This window comes from Corythoichthys intestinalis, chromosome 15 (assembly GCF_030265065.1).
Source record: "Corythoichthys intestinalis isolate RoL2023-P3 chromosome 15, ASM3026506v1, whole genome shotgun sequence".
NCBI lineage: Eukaryota > Metazoa > Chordata > Actinopteri > Syngnathiformes > Syngnathidae > Corythoichthys > Corythoichthys intestinalis.
In genome coordinates, this window is record NC_080409.1 from 17363233 (window position 1) to 17388297 (window position 25065).

Here is a 25065-nt window from a genome sequence, read left to right on the forward strand (position 1 = left end):
ATTTCATGACCTTATAACAGTTTCATTCACTTGTTTATGTACTATAACAATACCATCTTCAATTACAGTAATAACAACTTGGAAATCCAACACAGATTCGATCGTGTTTGATTTTGGAAGTTCCCCTGTACACGCAAGCATAGACATTGGCCCCTAAAGTGGTCAATTCAACATGAAAAGTTAAAAAGAGCAACTAACTCTACATGCTTCTTTTTTAATTCATACTTGGAGTATTTTTACATTTTATCATTAGAAAATGTCCACATAAGGAGATAAGCAAGGTCCCACTTGTGTGGTTAACATACAAGCTGCCCTTGCAAAACGATATCTTCTTATCGCCTACTTAGTTTACTTTCTCTTACAAAACTTTCAGCTTTTTGTTCTAAGCGCAGTGAACCACATGTTGCAGCAAAAGTTGTTAAACAAGGAAACTGCACTCACCAGACATTTTATTAGGAACATATGGCAAATCTGATTTAATGCAACAGCACTATAAAAAAACAACAACTTGCAAATATAACTGTTATACAACAATAACAGATTATTTATAACATGTAATGAAAATAATAGTATGGCTATCAGTAAAGTTATGCATTGTACAGTGTCTGAACATGTGTTCTTACTTAACTAACTGGAAATGAAACTTCAGTGGCAGCCAAAATCTTTTTGAGCTTTGTGGAAATCCCCTGACACCAACCCCACTCAGATTTTAGGTTCACACTTGGAGAAGTAGCAGCAAGCTTAACAAGCAGACTCTCCTTTGTCCCGAAAGTAACCAGCCAAGACTGCAAGAGTGCTGCCAAAATACCAGGCATTTAAAAAAAAAAAAAAAGCCTGAAACAAGCAGTACTTTTGTGTTTTTGCAAGCGCTGCCTCATTTGCAAAAAGTACTGCTTGTGTGTCCGATGTTTTTGTTCTGATTGTACCTGCGACAAAGACATTTGAGTAATCACTATTAAATTTAGAAAAGAAGAAAGTAAGCTGTTTTGCATTCAACGAGAACGCAGTGTTCACAAGACTGCAGAGAGAAAACTGGTTTGGGGTTGCACAGCAGGCATGTGCAAGCTCAGACAAGACCTGCTGAGCACACCTCTGGGAAAGTCTCTTTTTGCAGGTGAGTGTGAATAATTTTTTGCCCTTCAAAGTGTGTGTGTGTTAAAACCACCTTCATATGGCTGTGTGAGTGTGACCTAATGTCTGAAAAAGCCCTGGTTCACACAGTCTGAATACAGCACTTGGAGGGGTAACACTAGGACCAGGTAAATCTGTGATTGTATCACGGAATGGGACAGAAAACAGCAAAGAAAGCAATTCTAAAGGTCAGCGGGTGAGTAGGAAGCCAGTCTGTTCAAACAGCCATCCAGTTAACAAACAACGATGCCCAGGCATGGGTAGCAAAATATTCCACTGGTTCCCATCAAACTCTCGAAATATGTTGCTATTGATTATAGCTAGTATTTGTTTCTGTCAACATTACACGAATCCATACGTATTTGCGCATAAACACTCATTTCCTTTTTGACACAATACGAAGATGCTACAATTTAAGGATGTTTTGAAATTAAATCTGCGAGCATAAAAAATACATAACTTTGTGCAAATGCTTTGCTTTTTCTTTTACTTCTTATTGGAGAACAAGTTTCAAGTGGCTTCAGGGGGAAACAAACATGACAAGATGTACAATAAATACATTGTACACCTGTTATGTAAAGCAGCTTGTTATGAATGTCAAGAAGTGACTAATTCGCATCACATCTGCAGCACTAATCACCTTTTCAGTACACCATTGTCACTGTTTTGATGTTACATGCAGAATTAATTCAGGTTTTATGAGTGTGGCGCTGCAACAGATACAATGTGAGATATGCTGTAAAACCCAAACATGACAGGCCAACTGAAATTGCGTTCTACGTACTATAAGGGTTGCACTTTACAGAGTTTAACTTCATATCAATAGTAAAATGCAGAAAGATTAAGACAAAACCCTTTTGTACAGAGTACAGCAAAAATATATGATCATCGATGCAAAGGTTTCTTACCATGGCTGTTTCCTTGAGTGTGGCTCTGTCTTCCTGACTTGTGTCCTCCCTTGTTCCCACTGAGATGCGCAGGCACGTGTCCGTCCAAAGCCAAGTCCAGCGCGGGACCGAGACCTGGATTCTGCCCATTAGCTTCGTGATCCTTCCTCTTCTTGCCCTTTAGCCAGCCCAAGGCCCGGCCCAGGGAGTGACTGCGCTTTTTCCTCCCTTTTTTATGATGCTTTTCTTGGGCAAAGATCTCAACCACATCGTGGGGAATCAGATCCCCAAAGCCCAGCGAGTCACGGTTGGACATCCCACCGCTTGCTGGATTTGAGCCCTAAAACAGACACACAGAAAAAGAATGGGTTCATCAACAGTGCTTGCTTTGTTTCTCAATGTCTGGTAGGTACATTCAAAAGCTTTATTGGGTGCGCCACAAAAGTAGCTACTGTAAACTGACAGTGATAGATTATTAACAATAAACTACATTGAAACTTGGGGTCCATTTGTATGCTTATGTGTGTTGTGTTTGTGCTACTCTGCAGGCAGCCAAACTCAGTCCTCTCTCCAGCCTCTAAACCAAACTTCACAGTTCTGCAAAGAAAGGCCTGGCACCGCTCCCTTCATTCCACAGCATGGAGTCATAACTCACAAAGCCGCACCCCTCAGCTCACAGACTTCTACATATATGCACAACTACACACTAGGAAGTTTAAAGCAGGAAAATAAACATTCCTAGTTGCCCATCAAAGTTCCTATCAGAGAAGGTCTGTGTTATTTTCAATCACGTCCACCCTTTCATCTCTCACCATGAGCTCATCGCCCTCCCTTTTCCTCCCTCATTTACCTTGCCAAACTATACCAATGTACTCCACCTGGGAATCTGCACAATTCACTAGGAGTCTTTCAGCAGCATACTTCATTAGTTATTTATCTACTACTCACAGGATAAGAGTAAGAATGTGTTTCCACAACTTTACCAGTAAGCTCAAGTAAATGAGCAAGAAAGGGAAGAAAATGATACATGTTGAGTATGAAGAATCATAAATCCTGGTTTGATTAGTCATCAAGTGTTGCTCAATTGTTTTTGGCTCATTCAAGCATGGCACCGCCCCCCCTCCCAAAAAAAAAAAACTTCTGTCTTTCAGCATAAAACTTACTGAAAAGAAACATTTCCAAATAAACTCTCGTTGTCAAAGCAGACATGGAGGATAAACACAAACATTTTGGGCTAATTAATGTTTTAGCTATTACATGTTGCCAAAGTCGTCGTGGGAAATTGTGGAAACATGGGAAGGAATATTCCTTCAAATGCCATAAAAGTTAAATATGGATGTGGACTCTTGGTAAAAGGGTGATAAAAATATATGCACACAGCAATGTATGCAAAGCGCCAGTAACTGGGGGTTTGGAAAGATTCTTAATTTCGTGTGACTGAGCTTAACTTTAAGTGAGTCTTGGAGAAAGGCCTTCTAAAAGACAATGCATGGATGATTAGATCTTTATGAAAGGAAATCACCAGGTCATTGCACTGATCCCTGTGGTTCTGCTGCTCCAAATTACAGTCCTTTAGCTATGACTAAGACCTGTGTATGCAAAAATCAGACGCTTTTCTATGGAGACGGGCCGGTTCCTTTGTTTACAACCCAGGGGATGCTGTGAGTGCCACAAACTCCCTGATTATTGCTCCAAAGAGGAACCAGAGCAGTTCCTCTGTAGTAGGATGTGGCAAAAGGACCACCCAGTGACTTACTGCCGTCTGCTCTTAAGGAGTTGACTCATGCTACTATTTCCACGGTTACACTTAAAAGCCTCCAAGTATTAGTCTTTGCAAACACATCTACAGGATGAACACACACTAAGAGTAAAACTGTCAAACTAACGAAATTGACGAGATCCTTTTGTGCACTTAGAATAGAGATTTACACAAATGAGCCGGAATGTTAAAAATCCTATTAAAAACATCTACTCGGTCAAAATACAGTATTTTGTACGCATCATTCTGCATCTCTCCTTTAAACAAGACAAACACAACCTTTTTTTTTCCATGTCCTGCTAGAGTCCTCATGTGTTCCAATATGCTGTTTACATGCCCTTCAAAATGGACATTGGACTATATTTTTTGCTTTCTAGCAGAAGACTGAAGGTTGCATGATAACTCAAACTGTTGATTTATTCCATTCACCTTGACAAAGTTGAAGACGATCCATGATTTGCTGTAGGTACAGTATAGTGTTCTTTTAGTGTTGTGTTTTCTCGAAAACATACCAAAATCATGTTTCATGAGACCAGACCAAAATCTTCCAAATCACGTCATGGTCCAATGAAAAAAAAGGATCATTCACATTAGACCAAGAAGACCAGGGTCCGGTTGGAGAGATACCTCGCTACAAAACTTGCATATTACATGTTGAAAACCTGCAGTATTCACACTACACCAACTAGTGCTGCAACGATTAATCGATTAACTCGAGTATTCGATTAGAAAAAAGTATTTGAATTAAATTTTGCTGCTTGGAGTATTCGTTTAATTAAAGTGACGTTGTAATGGTTTATTTTGAAAGTGTTTGCATTTAGTTTTATTGATTTGGGTGGATACACTGCCTTCTAGTCAGCCTCACTTCACATGGCTGAATCCAGGTGCTCCCTGTTAAGACCAACATAAGCTAAATTTTGTTTGAGCTAATGTTTTTTTAATGCATTCTTAATGTAGTTTATAGGTATATTTAGCCTATTTTTGTGGGGATAAGTGTCAACCATTTGTTAAGAGCATTGTAAAAAAAAGTTTAAACTAGCGGAATTTTGCGATGTAAGTTAGCCAATTGTTCTTTTGTTGTACATAGGTCCTCATTTATTTTTTATACCGTTTGAGGCTCAGCTCAAGTAATTTAATTTTTCATGTTCTTTATCCGATTACTCGATTATTCGAACTAATGGTTTATCGATTAATCGACTACTAAAATAATCGATAGCTCCAGCCCTAACGCCAATCAAACTTTCCGAATAGCATCGGACGAAAGGCGCACCCATTGATTGAACAATTTTAGCAGAGGAAGTACCACCCTCCTGGGCGTAAGTGCACCTGGCTCCAATTGCATTCACAAACGAGGCAGAGTGCGCTTCAGACACGTGCCGATTACCGGTTTCAAGGTATACCGTAGTAGGAAAAGGTCAAGGTTTCAAAACCGCAAAAATTTTCCGTCATACCGTTCCTATGGTATTAGCTATTTTTTATGCCCCAAAAATGCATGGGGAAATCCCTCGCTTGCTGTTGTAAGGCTCAACCTTCCCCCACAGGTTGTTGCTCAGTGTCAGTGAGTTAGCTGTGCAACATGATGGCTGGAGGAGGTGAAATTCCTTAACTTTTTCCCCTATCGAAGAAAACGAAATCACTGGTATGGGAATACTTCAGCTGCAGAAAAGTTACAGACGGCTGCGGCTTAGAAGAGGAGGGCCAACAGACATGTAATACGTGTGCGGAGGGTGGCTGCCGAGAAGGCAATACCTCCAATATGATTTCGCATTTATACAAAATTAAAGGTTAGTAAACACTGTCGTGAACATTTCCTACCAGCTTCGAGAGTTTACTCCAGCGTGTTTAGTGGGTCTAGCGGTGGTAAAACGTGTTTTTTTTCTCTCTGGCAACTGTCTGTGTTGAGAATGAGTGTGTGTTTAATGTAAACATGATACAAGTCATCCACACGTGCTTTTTATGGAAAATATTACAATTAATTTTGCTGTAACCGCAATACTGTGATACCGTGATATTTTGGCTTAAGGTTATCATACCGTCTGCATACCCGACGATTTTTGAGCAAACCAGAGGTCGTTTTGTTTGTTCCGAACTAGAGTACGTATGCGCGTTCCCATTTACAAAACGAAGGAGACTCTCTGAGAAAAAGAACTCTGGTCTGTTTAAAAAGGACCAAACACAGCTAGTGTGAAAGCGCCCAAAGTTTGATCAATTGAACTATACAGGTACGTAGGTCACATTACACTGGTCTACAAGCATAATGCTTCTTGTATGAAAGTAGTGAGTATTTACTATATTTGGGTTGGTAAAAATGAGGTCAAAAGTGTGATCCCTCGCTACTTCGTGCTTCAAACTTCAAACCCTCAGTCCATCGTGGATTTTTTTCAATTAAAAAAATAAATAAATGAATGCAGTATTTTATTTTAGAATGTTAAGATACATGTATGCATATATACAGTACATGTGCAAATATTTTTTTGTTAGTTATATATTAGAGCTGTCCCGACTAGTCGACGTTGTCGACGTCATCGATGACGTAAATGCGTCGACGGGCAAAACATACCGTCGACGGGTAAAAAAAAAAAAATACATGCGAATAAAGTTTAGAATGGCAGGCGCTCGCGATACAAGCGGTTGTTACTGGCACCCCCAAGGGTGCCGCTGTTATTTCAATGTGACCGGCGTTGTCAGATTGAGCAAAGAGGAAGAAAGTGGGCGAGCGAGCGAGAGAGAGGGAGCGAGATCAGTGAGTTGGAAAAGTTGACTGGCTTCATCCCTCACGTTTTAGTTTTGGTCAATAAAAGTATCCTTAAAGAGCCATCCGACGCCTCTCGGTGTTTTTATGCACGCCGCCGCCTTCCCGAGGAGGAAATCGGACGAACCCAGACGAGCCAAGTGAATCGCCGGTGAGGAGATAAAAACACCGTCAATTTCCAAAAAGGGCAGAGTTGGTAACACGTGAAAGCGGCATAAAGCCAAAAAAGCGGACCAGAATAGCCAGAGCCTGGAATTATTTCAAGGAAAATATGGAGGGTGCCACTTTGTGTACTCTTTGCTAAGCTGAGCTCGCATACAACGGTAGCACGTCGGCTATGAACAAACACCTGAAGCGCCGTCACCCAAGTGTAATTTTTGAAGACAACAAGAAACAACAAGCTAGCGGATTGTAAGTCCATACAACTTTTTAACGATTTTTTAAATGGAACTTGCCTTTATGTGCGTCGTATCAACGTGCATTTATATTTAATAAAATAATTAATATAATTATATATTTTTTTAAATTATTGTTAAATTTATTAGGATCATGGAAGCTCCCACTTGGGGAAAATATATACATATATCCTGTATATACATAATATAATAAAAATATATATGGAAACACCACTGGCCTGCTTACTGTAATCCATGAATGCACTGATGTTAGTTATTTAATATTATAAAGTCTTACATTTTGTAGTATACTATAAAATTAATACTATATATTTATGTTTTGTTACTGTGAGTATGTGTGCCTTTCATTCAAAATAATTGTGGTAATATTTCAGTGTGCCCTCTACTTTATTTATTTTCAGATTAAAACAAAAGTTGAACAGTTTTTCCCATCCCCAAAAATGCGGGATGCACACCAAAAAAAGCATCTGAACTCACACAAAGTATTCTGAAAATGGTTGTCCGGGACATTGCAATTCATTTTAACATTTAGAAATATATAGACAATGGCATACCACAAAAAGAGTAAGAATTGTTTTGACTCCTGTTAAAGAGGTGAAGTCCCCGTGTTTCCGTTTACATTTTTTTGCTCTAGTTAATGCCAGCAGCATTTGACCTCATTGTTTGTGATTTATTATTGGTATTTATGTTATTTATTTATACGTTAATAAAGAATTTAGGTGTTCCAAAATGTTTTTTGTGAATTAAGAAGCTTGAACAAAAAAATCATTATTACAGTAGTTTAAAAAAAAAAAAAAAAAATTAGATCAGTCGACTAATCGTAAAAATAGTCAGCTGACTAATCGGGAGGAAATTAGTCGTTTGGGACAGCCCTATTTTATATATATATATATATATATATATATATATATATATATATATATATATATATATATATATATATATATATATATATATATATATATATATAAATACTATATATTTATCATTCATATCATAATTATTACAAATGCAGTGCTTAAAAACCATGTTTTAAAATATACATAAAAGTTGTTGTTTTTTTATTTATTTATTAGACTTTGGGGGGATAAAGAAAAAAAAAACAAGAGTTACATGCAACTCTTCCCAATGCTATTAAATCTGAATAAATACATTAAACACACCAAAAACGAAAAACGAGGGATCAATATAGTTTTGAGATACAGTGTCTGGCCAAAATGTTAAAATACAAGCAATTTAGGCGAAATGTATAACTGTATATTAACCCTGGTGTTTTGGAAGTGGACAAATGCATTAATGTAGACACATTTCATAAGAAGTGGCACACACCAATATATCCATTTTATTTCAAATGTGGCAACTTGTAAAACTGTCTGTAATAACTAACATTAAATATCTTGAATACTTCAGCCAGCCAGCTCTAAAACCTTTTACTTTTCAATCCATGTCACCACAGCTAGTACGATTTAGCCATTTTCATCTCTGTTCCAGATATTTTCCAAAAATTTTATCAACGGCTGTTATCTCATTGAAAGCTAGTAATGACACTATGTCCAGTCCATTTTGACTGGGAGAGCTAGCGGGCACAATGGATTTCACGTCTAACGCTATCAATGGCATTGACACATGAGCATTCACGTCAACGGCAAGCAATGAGTTAAAAATGGAATGAAGTTCTGAAGTTATTTATCTAAATTTGTGGCGGAAACCTGGCATTTGAATAAAGGTGTTTATAGCCACTGTATCTCCAGCATTGATGAGTGTGCAAGTACAAGAATTCATACCTGTTTAGTAAAGGCAAGAAATAAACTGCAACAGTGTTCATATTAGGAAATGGCAGCTTTTGACTGTCGAGAGTTGCCCTTTTTCAAGCTTGAGGAAAACATTCCAGAGCAAATATGTCTCTACTCTGGTTTTATAAGGGAGTTAAGCAGAGTTAAACAGCCTTACCCGGATTCAGAGCATAGTGTCACACATTGGGGAGATTAAAACAAATCTAGAGAGACGTACCACTAATCTGGAATTCAATAGAATGCTTTTGAAAAAGTAGAATCCGTTATTTTGAACATTTTTGGGTACAATGATCTTGTTATTCAAAATGCTGAAAACCTGTTTGAAGGGTAAGCTTCAAATAGTATTTTTCTGAATTTGTCAGACTTGCTTTTTAAAGTGGGATTCAGACCACAAGAAGTCAGCCACAACTGTACTAATTTCAGTTGTTTTAATGTGTCAGGCTGAACCCATTTGGAAAAACTGAAACTTCAAACCCTCCAAGAGAACTTAAAAGGACTCAGAGCGGGCATCCACTTCAAGGCCATGTTCTCAAAAACATGCATATTTCAAAGACAGCATATCATCCTAAACTTAGTGCCTGCATGCTATGTTTAAATGACGTTAAACACTGGCCAAGAGAAAGATTTTCCAAATCTACAGTGTTTAAGCATTTTGTGGTATTAAGAATTTTTCTTCACTGTTTGAGTCAGTACTTAATCAATGGGATGATCAACGACGCAGAATCTTGACATCACCCATTGGTTTATTGAACAATGAAGAAGTACATTTTCTTAGCATATTAAGACAAAAATCTTTTGACTTTTGCTCAATAATGTAAGCCTATATGTAAATCGTCCGCTACATTACCTAACTGAGGTGTAATAAAAGATTAATGAGGCTAATGCTGGTTTTACAATCTCTGATGAGCTAAAATAGTACTTGGTAGTATTTAATTGCATGTCTAGTGAAAATTCTTAACCATTTTTAACTCATTGGCTGCCATTGACGACGATACTTGTCCAATCCATTTCGACTGGGAGGGGTAGCAGCGATTGTTTGATCCTCAGTCAAATTGGATTGGACCTCTATCGCCGTCAATGGCTGTGAAACATGGTCACTCAATTCCAGCCATCACAGTTACAATGGATTTGATGTAGGCCTGCACAATATATCCTTTGAACATCAATTGAACAATTGTGAAGAGACATGGCTTCCTGGATTCCTTTTACTGTACTGGCCCAAATATAAGACGTTGTTTTTTGCATTGAAATCTGATTGAAAAAGAGGGGGTCGTTTTATATTCGCGACGCTAGATGGCGCCAAATATCATTGATGTTTTGTCATGACAGATCTCAGCTACTCTCCACATTCACGACGCTAGATGGCGCCAGATATCATTGAAGTGATGTTCTGTAATGACAGATCTCAGCTACTCTGAAGTTTAACCAGTTGCATTATTTTATTGCAATATTTTTCCTTATTCACATTTGTTTCAAGACTACAATTACAGTTAGACTTCACTTTGATGGTTAATGCAGTTATTGCAATTTTTTTGTTTTATCACAATAGATTGGTTTATTTACATTTCAAAAACCAGAAGCCATTCATTTACGAATGTGATTGCACTTTAGTTTTCATATTTAAATTTTCAGATATTAAGATTTGAATGAGGTAAAATAACATGCTTTTTCTCTCAAATATATTGTTATAATCATTTGTTTCGGATATCGTAATTATTTTCTGTATAAACATTAATTTGGTGTTCAAAAAGTTTTTTTTCAAACTTGAGTCTCGAAAAAGAGGGGGGTCGTCTTATAATCAGGGCCGTCTTTTATACGGTATATACACCAATCTTCATCATTCACAGAAAACCCCCCTTAGCCTGGATTAAACTGTATTATATGAGCACTACTGATGTCCTGATCACGTATTTTTGCACCCCAGACCCACATAAAACCAGATTCTTTTCACCCGATTCCGGTCCTCTGAAAAATGGCCCGATCAGCCTAATTTCCGATCACGTGATCGGATCGGGACGTCTCTAAATTCTTCTAGTTTAAATATCGCAATATGTATCCAGGGGTGAAAGTGGCTACAATTTCTTGCCGGAATTCCCTTACATAAAGGTCGGCACGGAGCCCTTTTTTTTCTTCTTCTTCTTTTTTTTTTGTGTGGCAGTGGTGGGGTACGGAGGGGTTAAGCCTCATAAAACCACCAAAATGCAAAAACTGCTTTTGGCACAGTAATAAATATATCACACAATAAAACACAACAGGTTTCACATACACAATGGTTAGCACGTCTGCCTCACAGTTGTGAGATCAAGGGTTAAATCCCAGGCTCTGGCCTTCCTGTGTGGGATTTACATGTTCTACCCGTGCTTGTGTGGGTTCACATGCATTAGGCTACTGTATTACACTGAAACAAGGCATAAATGAGAAAATAATTTCCATTCAAAATTGTGTTTTTTCACTGATTTACAAAATTCAATCTAAAACTTCATCTAATTTTGATTTTCCCCCATTTCCTCAAATCAAAATGCAAAACCTCAATTTTAACTATTGAAGAACATAGGATGTACATTAAAACTGAAGATAATGTAAACATTGACTTCAAAAATAAATTTAATTAATTAATTAATAAAGATTTGAGTAACATACTGAACATTTATAAAAAAATAAGTACAAATGACTTACATTATGCACAGTGAAATGGAATAAAATTTGAATTGAAACATTGACTTTTTTTTAAGTATAAGGAAATAAATAGTAGCCTCACATAAATGAACAAAAATAAGTCCAAAGTGTACATTGACAAGGAAGATGTTCTGAACCTCCCAAATAGAATAAAATAAAATAAACCTCATTAACTTTTTCCTTTCTCTTAAAGATCTGATCAATTTTCCGTTGTCTTGCCCTTTTAATTCAACAAGCTTGTTTTTTTTCCCCTCTATTTGTTTTTAATAAATGTGCATTTGAACCAATCAGAGCAAACTATCCATGTCAGCCAATTGAAAGGACAGCAGAGTCCAGATTCTTATTTTTTGCTGCCTGCATGTGCTTTGTTCACAGCAACGCAACTTGTCAGATGCAGACAGACGCTGGGAAGAAAAATGAACGATAAAAATCGGCGATTAAAAAAAAACAGATTAGCTACACAAGCACTTTATTAGGGTTGTTGTTAATACTTGTGCATGTAAATCCAACGTTACTAGATTGTTCTTTTTGGAGATGCGTGTGTGGTAGCTTTTTGTTTTGTTTTGTTTTTTAAACATTGATCTTTGACAGTTGTCGTCATATTTTCGGGATCAAAGCACCATATGCCAGAACAGCATTCCAGCCCACGTTCATCCCTGTATACAGTATATATATCGCAAACCCACAAAAAGACAAAAAGTCGCAACGTCAATGTTTTCCAATATGGTTAAGCCCTAATTTGATCTGTATCACCCACCATCAATGGCGGTGAATGAGTTAAAAATACATGTCGACAAGAAAATTCTCCTTGAACTTTAGTAAACCTGAATAAAGATAGGTCCAATTTGGTTCATTTGTTGGCTAAAGCACTGCCAAGAGGGCGTGGCAGAACATACAGGCTGCCACCTTTGTTTGGACAAGAACAAGCTCAGTTTAACCACAAGGATGGTAACATCCACATGCTTTAATACTGCACTTCACGTCACCAGATTTAGCAGTCAATGATCAGCTGGATATCATTAGTCAGTCTGAAAGCAGGAAATAACACATTTGAAAGGTCAATACTATCTTAAAAAGATGGTTAGTTTTGGTTTGTTTCCAGTCTGCTTGCACCAGACCAGCAGCTGGTTAACTTTGCTTTGCAAAGATAAAATTTAGCACCTGCAGATTTCAGTCAGGGATTATTTTCAGTCTTTGTCTTCTATGCCCAACATCAAACAAAAGTGAGCCCAAATTGTAAGTAGACCTTCATATAGTACACTGCAAAAACTCTAAAAAGTACTGTAGAGAATTTTAATATTAATAGTTGTACTCCTTCCTAAAAAAATACTTTTTAAAAATTGTAAATATATTTAAACACACAATGAATAGTAAGCATAAAATAATAAAAATGTATCAAAAATAACTGATATAGTGAGGGAACAAAGTCGCTCAATTGATATGTGATTATTTAAGGGTGAATTAAGAGCGCAACATAAGTTTAACAGCAACACAGAATCTAAAAAATAACCCCAACTCAATGTTCTACTTCAAAAGGAACTGCAGCTGAAACAAATTGCTGTACATCAAAACTCCAATAGAAGCTAATGTTACAAACTGTAATTTAAATACAGGAAAACAACACTCACTAGTGGAACAGTTATGAAATGATAACAGACAGCGGGAAATAATTTCATACAAAACAAGTTGTAAATGTAGGTCAGTCCTTTTAAATGTGTTCAGGCCAGCATAGAAGGCCTTGAAGGCCTTGGGCCCTGACGACAAACCATTGCATCCCTGTAAGAATAATGCTTATATTTTAATTATAAGTATAACCAGCCGAGGGGAGGGGGCATATTGTAAACAAGAAGTTTGTGAATTTGTACCAAATAATGAGTGGTAAATGTATATGTGATACCAATGACTGCTTACAGTTGTGTTTAGACTTCACATGTCCTAATTTTAACAATATATGACATATCTACACTACAGCTTTTTTTTCTTTCTGGTAGCTTAGAAATAATATGGTACACAGTTGAGGTGAGCATGAGCAAATAAGAATTCCAGTTAAAAACAAGTTAAAAATGAACTACAACTGCCTGGCTCCGATAGCGGGGAGGAGCCTTCTCATAGCTTTTTTTTTTTTATAAGGCAAAGATGCGCCGGGCATTATAGCAAGAGAGACCACAAAAAAAGTTTGGAAAATACATTTTGGGAACTTTTTCAATTGGGATCAAATGTTTTTGCGTTTTGAATCAAAGAGGGTGTATCGAACGGTTCAATATATAACCGAGTATTTTGAATCTTTAATAGGTACTCCTCTATTGGCTCACGACAAGCGGAGTTTCTACCCCACTTTTTGCATTAAGTCAGTTGGGTTGGCTCATGGATGAGCTGTACAGTGAGATCTGGTTTCATTTTCATTACGTAGGAAATGCTGTGACAGAGTAAAACATTTTCCAAATTTTGTGATGCCTGTGTGCTTTGGGCATTATATGCAATGCAATTGGGCATTACAGGAAAAAATGATATGGATCCTCATCCCTTTAAGCAGTTGAGACACCTACCTAAAAGGGGGAACTAGTGTAAATCTTTCAATGCAAAGAGTTTACATTAAGTGGTGGTTGGTGAAAGCACGTGCGAGTGTCACCACTAACAATTGGCCAATCACTTTACTCGAACTGCCCCGTGTGGAACATTTTATAGAAAAGAAAGTTTCACTGCCACACCGATCTGAAATTTGATTAGAAAAGAGCACTGACTTGTTTTTGATGAAAAATATGCAAAGTACTGTGCTTACTGAGCAAATGACAAGAAAACCTGATCTGCTGAAAATGTATTAAACTTATAGTAAAGCAAAAGAACAAAACAATTTAAATGTTACGATAAATGTAGCTTTTCTGAGTGTCTGCTACATTATAAATTGTATTCCCAGTAACGTTACTTTGATCATCTGCATTAAAGTGCGTACGACAGGAGAAAAAAAGTCTTAAATAGCATTATTATGTGAATAAGAATCATATTTTGAGACGATTCGACTATATACAACAATATAGCAAAGCGTAGATGACGAGAAATTAGTTTTTTAATCTGCCGGTTAGCCACGCCTACCATTATAGGGCTCTAGCGTCACCAACAGGTGGATGACGTCAGCAGAGTAATGAACTCATCTGATTTAGTATGCAGCCCATTGAGGGGGAATTATTCAGAACGAGGAAAACGCGACGAAGAGAGCCGCAAAATGTCATTGTTTCAGTCTCTCTACTCCAACATTTTTACAGGATAATCCTTTTATCCAAGTATTTTTCCCCAATAGCTAAATAAATGGCACGGTCATGACAAATAACAGTCTTGTGCCAAATGGAATATGAAAAAATAAAAATGTATTTATTCATGACGACATGGCAAAATTACTCCATAATGGTCAAAACTGTGAACTTCACCTTTACTGTCTCACCTCCCGAACGATATTTTATGCCACCTAAATCGGGCTTATGTCATTTCCCTTCCGGAGAATGTAAACAAACCAAGAGGCGTGACAGCTAGCCGACATGCTAAACCGAACCGAGTGGTGTTTCAAAGTCTTCGAAGCGGAAAATGACACATAACTAGCCCAGATCATTTCACATGACGACTGGGTTGTCGATTGTCTTCGCCGATCAGCAACCCGCCCGGCGGCAACATATTAATATGATCCCAGTATTTGACATAATACAAAACACAATGTTTACTCACTTCCTCGTAAGTCCCATGATCTCACAGTAGTAGGGCTTTTTTTGGCCAATATCCACCGGTGAATGGGAATCTTTTGAAACCCCAAAGAGACTCACACGCCACTCCCTCCTACAGCAAGATTTTTCTGCAGCCGTTTGGCTGGCGTGATGCGAAAAATATACGAATTAATCCGCAAAATCAGCTGAATCTTTAGTCCTTCTCATACAACATTACGGCTGTATAGTGAAGAGGACTCCTTCTCCCGTACACGTCACAGCGCCCTCTTCCTCAATGCGAGACCGAAGTCGGAAGTCTGTCATTTTCGAAGCGCGGGATTCAAAAAATTGAATAAATATATCGAATTATTGATTGCTTTTTAACACATCCAAGTGGTCCATTTCATTCAGGAGCATAAAATACCGCGTGTATTATGAAATAAACATGCTTTTTTGTGTCACAGGCACTTTAAACTCAAGACTGTCTTACTTTGCACAGTATAGAAACCTCAACTAAAATGTGACAAAACGTCTGTTTATTTTGTCCACAGGCAAATAGTTTGTACACATCAATATTGAAGGCCTTTCCTGGAAAAACTAAGTGTGGCTTGCTGTTGAGCACATATTGCAAGGACAGCCCAGATTTTCTGCAACGTGACGCAAAGCCATATTATAAGATCCGCTTGTGAGCTATAGGTAGTTATAGTAACGTAACAGACAAAGATATGAATGACATGTGAACATTCATATTTCTTCTCTCCCGCAAGTTCACTTCAGAAAGCAGCACACAACAAGACTGATATTATATGGTACTTTTGTCTCAAGTGAAGTGGGTAAAGTATCAGGTGAAGACAATGTAGTGTTCAATAGAACAATGCTGTAAGTCTATCCTGGTGTAAATAAAGCAGAAATGCAGCACAAGTGAGTTGACGGTAAATGCAAGTTGGTGTGCCGTGAGGCCACTGTAGCCATGCAGCAGCATGTCTTCAACGAAAACAGGCTGCATTCCTAAGAGATTGATAATTACCCACCGCGGAAGTCTTCTGTCCAAATTTGCTTGCACCCTCCCACCATCTCCGTCTAACTCGCCCCCTCTGTTCACCCTTTCACCACCTCAGCGCATCCCTCAGCTCCACGCTGCACATCCCCTCATGCACATGAGTTCGAGAGACCAGCCACATGCCACAACAAGTCAAAGGATAGTGGTGGGGTATGAGTCATTTGGCGATAACTTCAAAACGTTCACTTACATGAACTGTTAGCAATTTTCTCCATTGTCAAAAGCAAGCCATTTGAATTTCTCTCTCACTTAGTTTCATTTTTTTTCTCCAGACCCGCAAAATCAGAGTCATACTACCAAAATAACGTGAACAGTACCATATTGCCACAGGGCATCCAGACTCACGGAAAATACAAAGATTTAGAAAGAGTAGTATGCAGTAGAAAAACTTGTGAGACGCGTTCCAAAAACATTCGACACAACCAGTTGCTCCTCTGTTAGTGTACCGCAATAGCACAAAGTCCTTTCCTAATGAGCAGTTGCTTCATTTAATGCCACAATCACAGAGTCGGACAAACTTGGTGTTGATCCTCATGTATGTTTCACAAGTTTTACGTAGACCTCGTGATCGACATTTTTTGGCAAACTGATGGTAGCAAATGTTAAAGTGCATTGGTTGTTAATCTTTCTAAAGGTCCCGAACTAGGGCTGAACGATATTGGAAAAAAATTACATTGCGACTTTTTGGGGGTTTGTGATATACTATTGCGATATGTATTACAAAATTTAAACTAGAAGAATTTTCACCAGATGACTTGAATAGCTCTGTTTGGGAAGACCTCGGTTGACTCACCATGTTTTTGTATTAGTGTATTGCATTCAGTATTTTATTACATTGTTTCCCGCTTGTTTTTCTCATTTATCCTTGTACAGTGAACCCTTGCTACTTCGCGCTTCAAACTTCGCACACTCAGTCCATCTCGGATTTTGTTTTTAATTAAAAAATACCAAGTGAGCTGTCACGAGCCGATCACGTAATCTCACTCTCCCTCCTGCTGCCCTTTGTTGGTCAGTCAGTGCACTGGAGTTGCTTATTAAAGTTCACGATGATTTGCAGGCGTTAAGGTTTGATCTTCCCACAGATGCTTGGAAGTCGAAACTTCAAAGCACCGCATGCGTCAATCATCTTCTAACTTGTTAAATAGTTGCTGTGGCAACTCTGTGTTAGTGAGTAGCTTGAGCGGATTTGAGTGGACTCACTCAATGAAGAAGAAAGACAAGCATTTTTCTACTTTATTCTTGTTTAAAAAAATAATTTGGTGGGACAGTAACATGTTTAAAGCTTAACATAATTACAGTGTTACATTTGAAGTGCTTAAAAACATTTATTAAAATATACTGTATATACACTTTCTTATTTTAATTTGGGGGAAAAAAGTGAAAAAAACATGTCTTATACTGTATGTATCTTTCCAATGCTAAATCTGAATAAATACATTGAACATGGGGGTCGCTTTTACAGTTTTTCACTTATCACAGCGGGTTCGGATCCCCATTAGCTGCGAAAAATGAGGGACCACTGTATTCTTTTTTTTTTGTATTCTTCAAACTATTTATCCAATTCTTCATTATAAAATGTTTTATCTGAGGTTCTCTAATTTTTTATTCTTGGCTTATAGATTTAAGGTGCTTCAATTTACTTTAATTGTATTTAATTACTCATTATTCATTTATTTAAACACTGAAAGTGCAAAAAATTGCAAAACCGCGATATATGATTGTATTCATATAATACCGTTTAATCCAGGCTAAGGGGGTTTATCTGTGAATGATGAAGATTGCTGCATATAAAGGGGATACAGGAAGCCAGGTCTCTGCACACTTTCTGCTTTTATGAAGCAAACAAAAGCTTTCGTGTTAAAAAAATTAATAATAATAATCGTGCATCCTGCGATAGGACTATTGTGCATACGCACATTGCGATGGCGATATTAAAACGATATATTGTGCAGGCCTATACCGAACCCCACAAGTTTCACAGCACCATTCACTGAACCCCTTCGTAATTTCATAATGAAGCCATTTTTTTTTACGAATTCAAAACCAACCGAGCTAACATCTAAGTGAATTCCTGTTCAGATTTCTTCCAGATATCGAATTTATTCCAAATAATTCTGCCTTTTGCTGTTAATTTCCACATTGGAAAATCAAACTCATTTCATTTCACACTGTTCCATTTGTGTTTTCATGTCTACATTCTTATTTTATTGTCGCATCCTTGCATCACATACTATTTTCATGGCATAAAAAGAGGCATATCTTTGTTTGTTTTTAAATTATCTACGCAGTTCATGTTGTTTGTAGGTCTGGTATACTTCCTCATACCAAGTGCCAGTCAAGTTTCCACTGAGCAAACCAATTTCTCCTCCCATTATATAGAGGGCTTTCAGTTGAAAGAAATGGACAAAAAAAACCTGTAAATTGAGGACAAACCAGTCGTAAAACCTGGTCTAAAACGCCACCTTACCTAGATTTAGTCAGCGTACAAAATACGGCTCTGCGTTTCTTAACCTTCACCGAACCCCTGAGGCTTACTTAGCATACCTTCAGTGTTTTACGTGAAAAACACGTAACTTTAATATGTTGCTTCGATGTAATCATGTAAATGTCTGACTCCACTTCACTAGTCAAATGAGTTAACCAACACTAGTACTTAGATTGGATTGGTGAAATAGCCGTCTGTGACGGAGTCACATTTCTTCCTAGCAAAAATACACATAAGCGTAAAAAGTATGCCGCATTGAACCAGTTCTGACTAGTACTGCTCCTAACACATCTCGCAATGTAATAATTGTCAGCATAATCATTGGGAGAAATTCAAATATCAGTCCTTGGCTGACTTTAATCAGAAGGGAGGAAAAATACTCAACTTTGTCCTGATTGTGACTTAGAGTGTACACTACCCGAGAGTAAGATCTTTTCAAAACCAAGCTCCTCTAGCCCAATAGTTGAATGAAGGATGCAAAATAATTTTATATTCTTTGCACAAAATGTAAAGACAATAATCATCACGTTTGTGCATGCTAAATATTGTTTGCAATAGGAAACTGCCGATGAGTTACTCAGCAGCTAATCTCATTGACCAACAGTGTCACTCATCAATCCTGATTTTTCTCCCAGGTTGATGCAAAGACAAACACTTAATCTACATACAAACAAGCACATGATCATGAGTGTGTACCTACTGTAACACCATAGAGTTCATCCACTCCATCTCCATCCATTTGGACTAAGAAAAAAAATTAGCTTGACTTCAGCAGAAAGCATATCCTTTCTTCAACCTAGTAGGCATGCCTGTGTTACAGTCTTTTCTATCCCTTCACATTGTAGGTCTTCCTTTTGAGACAAAGCAAATGCTGCGCCTGCGGTGATTGCATAATTCACCTGTAATCTCTATGGGTGGGTACATACATGCCCCGGCATGGCAGGACGGCAGAAAAAGAGCAGCAGTATACGGCACACCCTTACTAAACAACTGCCTCAGCCTCACCGATAGCTACAGGTACACAAGCTACAGTAAAATCCAAAAGCTTTTTCTTGCTGTGTGACCTCAACTGTTGGTGGTTGTTGTTTTTTGGGGGTCGAGAGGGGTATGTTTGGGACCTACACTTCCAAAAACCAAAGTCCAAAGCAGCATTAGACAAACAAAGGACGCATCACAAGTTATCGCTAGATGATTAAACAAGTATGAAATTCAAACAGCACACAGCAGTATTTCAATGTACACATGCACAAATATATAATGATCATGTGAGAAAGAAAAACAAGCTTGCTAGCGTTGGCCAAGGATTTTTTTTTTTTTTCAGATACATGTTCCCTTAGTTTTACCAATGTTTTGAACACACTAATTAATGAAGTAATTCGCGAATTAGCTAAAAACATTTGAGGAAAAACAATAACTTTGTCATTGCGTTTAGATTATATATTTTTTAAAGCAACAACCTGTTATTTTTAGAATGTCACAGGACACAACACATTGAACACACACACAGCTGATGACTGTTGTCACACATACAAAAACTTTCAACTCGATATCGATACTCAAAAAACACTCGAGATGTGATACGATATAATTAAAAAAATAAAATAAAATAAAAAAATTTTCTTTTTTTTTTTTTTTTTATAACTCTGTATTACTTCATTGGTAGTCATTATTATTGACAAATAAGAACCTCTTAGAATTGCTCAAAACTAAACAGGAAGTGACGCAAAACGTAGAGTAAGGCTAGGTTCATACCGTGGGTCTTAATGCACAAATCTGATTTTTCTTCATATCTGTTTTTTTGACATGCGACGCACACACATACGGGCAGTGTGCCCAGAGTCTCGGCCAAGTAATCAATATTGAAATATTGCTCATTTGGCGCACAGAAAGAATACCAATCATTCTCAGGCTTACCCTCCCCATTCTATTTTTTTTTTATAACTGCTGTAAAGCCCGCCTCTTCCCTAAAAGCCGAGGTCAAACTAGCCGCAAACGCTAACACCGTATCGCTGCCAAAGCTCCCTGCCTCTTTCGCTCTTTGCTGACGTAATTGCTGCATGAATTCCGATTAGGTAGACTTGACAGTTCAGTCCGCAGCCACATTCTGGAAAAATGTGGTCCAGATCGTATTTTAACCACATACGAAAGAGACATAGATCAGATTTGAAATGGTCCACTTTTATGCGACCTGTCCTGTTCAAACCATCAAGTTTAATGCCTCACTAGAGTCTGTAAAACACGAATAAATCGGATTTGTGCATTAAGACCAGCGGTATGAACGTGACCCGGGAATGCCCCAAAACCATCACAAAGTAAGCCAAAATCAACAGAAAGTGACTCGAAATCAACAGGAAGTGACCCAGAAATGCCCTAAAATCAACAGAGAGTGAACAATGAACAGGAAGTGACCCGGATATGCACTAAAATCTACAGGAAATGATCCAAAATGTACAGGAAGTGACCCTGGAGTGCCAAAAATCCACAGGAAGTGACCCATAAGTACCTCAAATTAACAAAGAACTGACCTAAAATTAACTGTTTGCCTGTCAATGACAATGGTAGACATGTAATTCATATAAACTGGAAGGACTGGCTGTAAATGTTCATGTCTGAGTGCCATTCATGGCACTGGACGCCCAATTTATTCTAACTGGGAGGGGCAACTCCCAGTCAAAATGAATTGGATGTCTAGTGCCGTCAATGACAGCTAACAACGAAAATACGCAAATAACCTCCATTTCCATTACTATCAAGAATAGTGAAAAATCCAATTTTATCCAAATTTCTGGTGACCGGTGGTAGTGCAAATACAAATAACTGAGCATCAAAACTTTACAACATTTTAGTACTTCGAGACTTTTGACAACCCTAAAGCAGAGAGCATTGAGAAATAGATCAACAGGTAAAAGGCCATATATGTCCTCTCTAATGTGTCGTCATCAGGGGTGGAAGTGGCTAGAATTTCTTGCCGGAACTCCCCGACGTGAAGGTCGCCATGGAGCCAGAAATTTTATTTATTTATTTAATTTTTGGGGGTAGGTGGTGGTCAAACCTCTTAAACTACTGAAATGCAAAGAAAACTGTTTTAGCACAGTTATTTCTATTACAAATACAAAAACTGATTTTCATTCAACATTGTATTTTTTCAATGATTAGCAAAATAAAAGTTAACAAAAACAGCAATAACCCCAACCTCCATCTCTTAATTTTTATTTTCCCAAATCTCAATTTTAACTACTTAAGAACGGATTGAACGGATAAACGAGTCCAGGCGTTTTGCTTTGCTGCGTGCATTCGCACATTGACGTGACTCATCATTGTCACTCGGATAACTGCAGCAGCTGGGGAAACCTCCATGCCGTCCGTGGAATAAAATCAATAATAAATATTGGTGGAAACGGATTACGCTGCTCAAGCACTTTATTATGCTTGTTGTTAACACTTGTGTATGTAAATCTGATGTTGGTAGATTGTTTTCTTCTAGGAGCTGAAATGCATTTGTGGCAGCTTAGCATCTTTTTTTTTTTACATAGCGTTTTTACATTCCGGCCCTGAATCTTATACCGGAACTGCGTTCTGGCCCTGAATCTTATACCGGAACTGCGTTCCTGACCATTCTGGCCCACTTTCACCCCTGGTCGTCATCCATGTAGGTTAAATAAAGTATCGAGTGTATTTTCACAAAAAAATGAGAAGTAAAGCACACATTTCCCCCCCCCTCAAATAAAATTTTGAGTTTTTTCTTGCCTGATTGGTGTTTAGATCAGGGGAAGTTGTCATATTTTTTCAACTGTTGGCCTGTGAAGCCCTTTGAGACTTTGTTATGATTTAGGACTCCATGAATAAATATGACTTGACTTGTTTTTGAATCTAGTTTTGCCAGTACAAATAATTACTTAAGTACAGAAATAAGAAAATCAACTTCAATACAGTGACCAAGTATCTGGATTACACACACAAGCACGCACACACATTGTCACTGAATGGATTAAGCCAAGTGTGTGAACTCCACGCTGTCAAGCCAAACCAGTGATGAGAAACAACACAATAGTCTTCATTGTCATGAACTCCGAGCTTGAGAGAAGCAAGACAGGTCTTAAATTACCTTTGCTTAGGATCCCTCAAGGCCAAGCTGAGCAAATGTCCCACACCTATTTTTCCCTTGACATGCCTCTACGCAACCAGGATCCATTTCTCACATTACATTTTGTGTTCGAGTGTTCAAGTACGGTAGATAAAACAATTGGGATTCAATCATGCTTTTCTGATTCGTTTCAATTATAACTCGGGTGTATCAGTTCTATTTCCATGTGACACAGAGAGAGGCAACACAAAAAAATAACGAGCGAAAATTACATTTTAAAATGACAAGATGCCTACCTTATTAAACTTTTATGATCCGGATGGCTTGACTTCCCTTCAGCCTCTCTCCATTTGCAGATTTTCTTTCCACTTTAAGTCCGATACTTCATCGACCCGAACATGCAAACTTCAGGTGAAACATTTCCGCGAAAGGCAAACAAGAGGCTGGAAGCTGCACTGGATTCGAGTATCGGCGCGGTTTGTTTGGAGGTCAGCTCAAGTTTTTTGTTTCCCAGCTGTCGGCCGTCTGAAGACTCCCCGCGGGGCCAAGGAGGGGAAATGACAAGAAGAGGTGGCGCTCGGGTGAACATGTAGCGGCCCACCTGGAGGAGGCTGGCCACTCAGGTGTGTGAGCGGCCCGCCAGGCTATGTTAGGATGACATCTAGCGGCCAACAGAGAAAAAATATGTGGCGGAAAACACAGACAAGGCTGAAAAAGCAGTTTCTGCTCTTGCACCCCTCTTTTAAAATGAATCAAGGGCGTAGGTTTGGTCTCAACATTGGTAGGGACGCTATAACAGCATAACCTGCATATACACTTTTTGCTGGGGACGGGACATTACTAAGACCAAACAGATTGGGTGAACGGGGTCAGGGCTACATTTCTCACAAATATGCTGAAGTGTTGCCTACGTAAAAATAAAAAAAAATTGAAATTGTTATTTTCAAGTGAGAAAATGAGAGAAATCCCCCTTTCTTCATATAAACGAAATTTCCAGTGGTTGTGTTTGTGTGTGTGTGTGGGGGGGGGCGTGTGTTGTTGTTTTTTTTTTTTTGGGGGGGGGGGGGTTAAAGAAATATCTGCATAGGCTGCAAAAAAAATATTTTAAATGAATGATGGAGAAAATACATAAATACATTTTAATTAATGAATAAATGCACAGTTCAATTAACGTTAACAGTAGAAAACACATACAATACAGGAGGACACCTATCTCTAAGCTGATTCCTCCTTGAGTTTTGCAGGTTAGCAAGTTCACACAGTTTAATGTTCTGCTAACTGTGATGCAGGTCGGACTTTCAGTAGCAAAATTAGTGGCGTGTTCCCCACCTTCACAACACTGACGTCTACTTACAGTGGCTGCTGCTGCTGCGGCTGGCCGAAAAAAATTGTAATATCCCTCATCTTTGAAGGGCGTGGAGGAGGCGGCATGTTGAGATGTATTTCTGTCGGGGTTGTCTGAGTGTGCGTGTTTGTTTGTTCTAGTCATCAGCCAATCAAAGGTGCGTTTGAGGGAAAAAAAATGGACCAGCACATTCAGCAAGTGAAAAGGGGTAAATGTAAGTCTGAACATAATGAAAACAGTAATACACTTAATAATGGAAGAGTCAATTCTATTTGTACAAAATATGGGAAGACATTATAAATAATCATCATTGATAATTATCATCAATTATAATCATTATATAATTGTATAATTGATGTATAATTGTTTTCATTATATAATTTTTGCTTAAAAGTTGGTGGGGACAATTTGAGCATCCTGAAAAGTTGGTAGTGTTATGTCCCTACCATCCTTATGCAAACCTACGCCCTTGAAATAAACTGCTGTATTTTAAGCCAAAAGAACTGTTGTGTTTGATAGAACAATATGTTTATATGCTGCCATAGCAGTTTCATGGTGCATTAAGCCCCCGAACTATTTTCAATTTGTCCGTTTTACCCTGGAGACCCCCGTTTACAGACACCGCGCAACCGCTTTAGCCTCAACCCAGCCATGAAAAAAAGTAAATAATTATATTTATTATTTGAAATGTCTGTCATTTTTAGCTTAGAATCATTAATTGATGTCTAATATTTAGTTGTTGTTTTTTTAAAAACGACTTTGAAAAATTATTCACTCGCATATTTTAAACTTTTAAACAAATTCCGTCAAAATACAAAAAAATAGTGTCTGTAAAATAAGTCACGGATATCTACCTCATAAATATTGCTTGGCGTACCGCAAGCAACACGTCACTTCCACTCATTAATATTAATGAGGTAAGCTACTGTTGCTAAGGGGGGATACGCTACCGTTTGTCCCTGATAGGAAATGAATGGAAATCATGTAC

The 25065-nt window shown here is 38.0% G+C and overlaps 1 protein-coding gene across 2 annotated transcripts in view; it reads right to left on the bottom strand.

Annotated features, from left to right (window-relative positions):
- si:dkey-157l19.2 (uncharacterized protein KIAA1522 homolog) overlaps positions 1-23299 on the bottom strand; it is a 70132-nt gene extending 46833 nt beyond the window's left edge. The window contains exons 1-2 of one of the 2 annotated variants that reach the window (XM_057858723.1): positions 23029-23299; positions 2040-2358 (exon numbers count right to left, since the gene is read on the bottom strand). In XM_057858723.1, coding sequence (XP_057714706.1) covers positions 2040-2334 — 295 coding nt within the window. In that variant the 5' untranslated portion in view covers positions 2335-2358; positions 23029-23299. Of the gene's footprint in view, positions 1-2039; positions 2359-19348; positions 19513-23028 lie in introns of those variants that run through there. The other variant, XM_057858722.1, reaches the window with a different exon arrangement.
- Positions 23300-25065: the final 1766 nt, after the last annotated feature.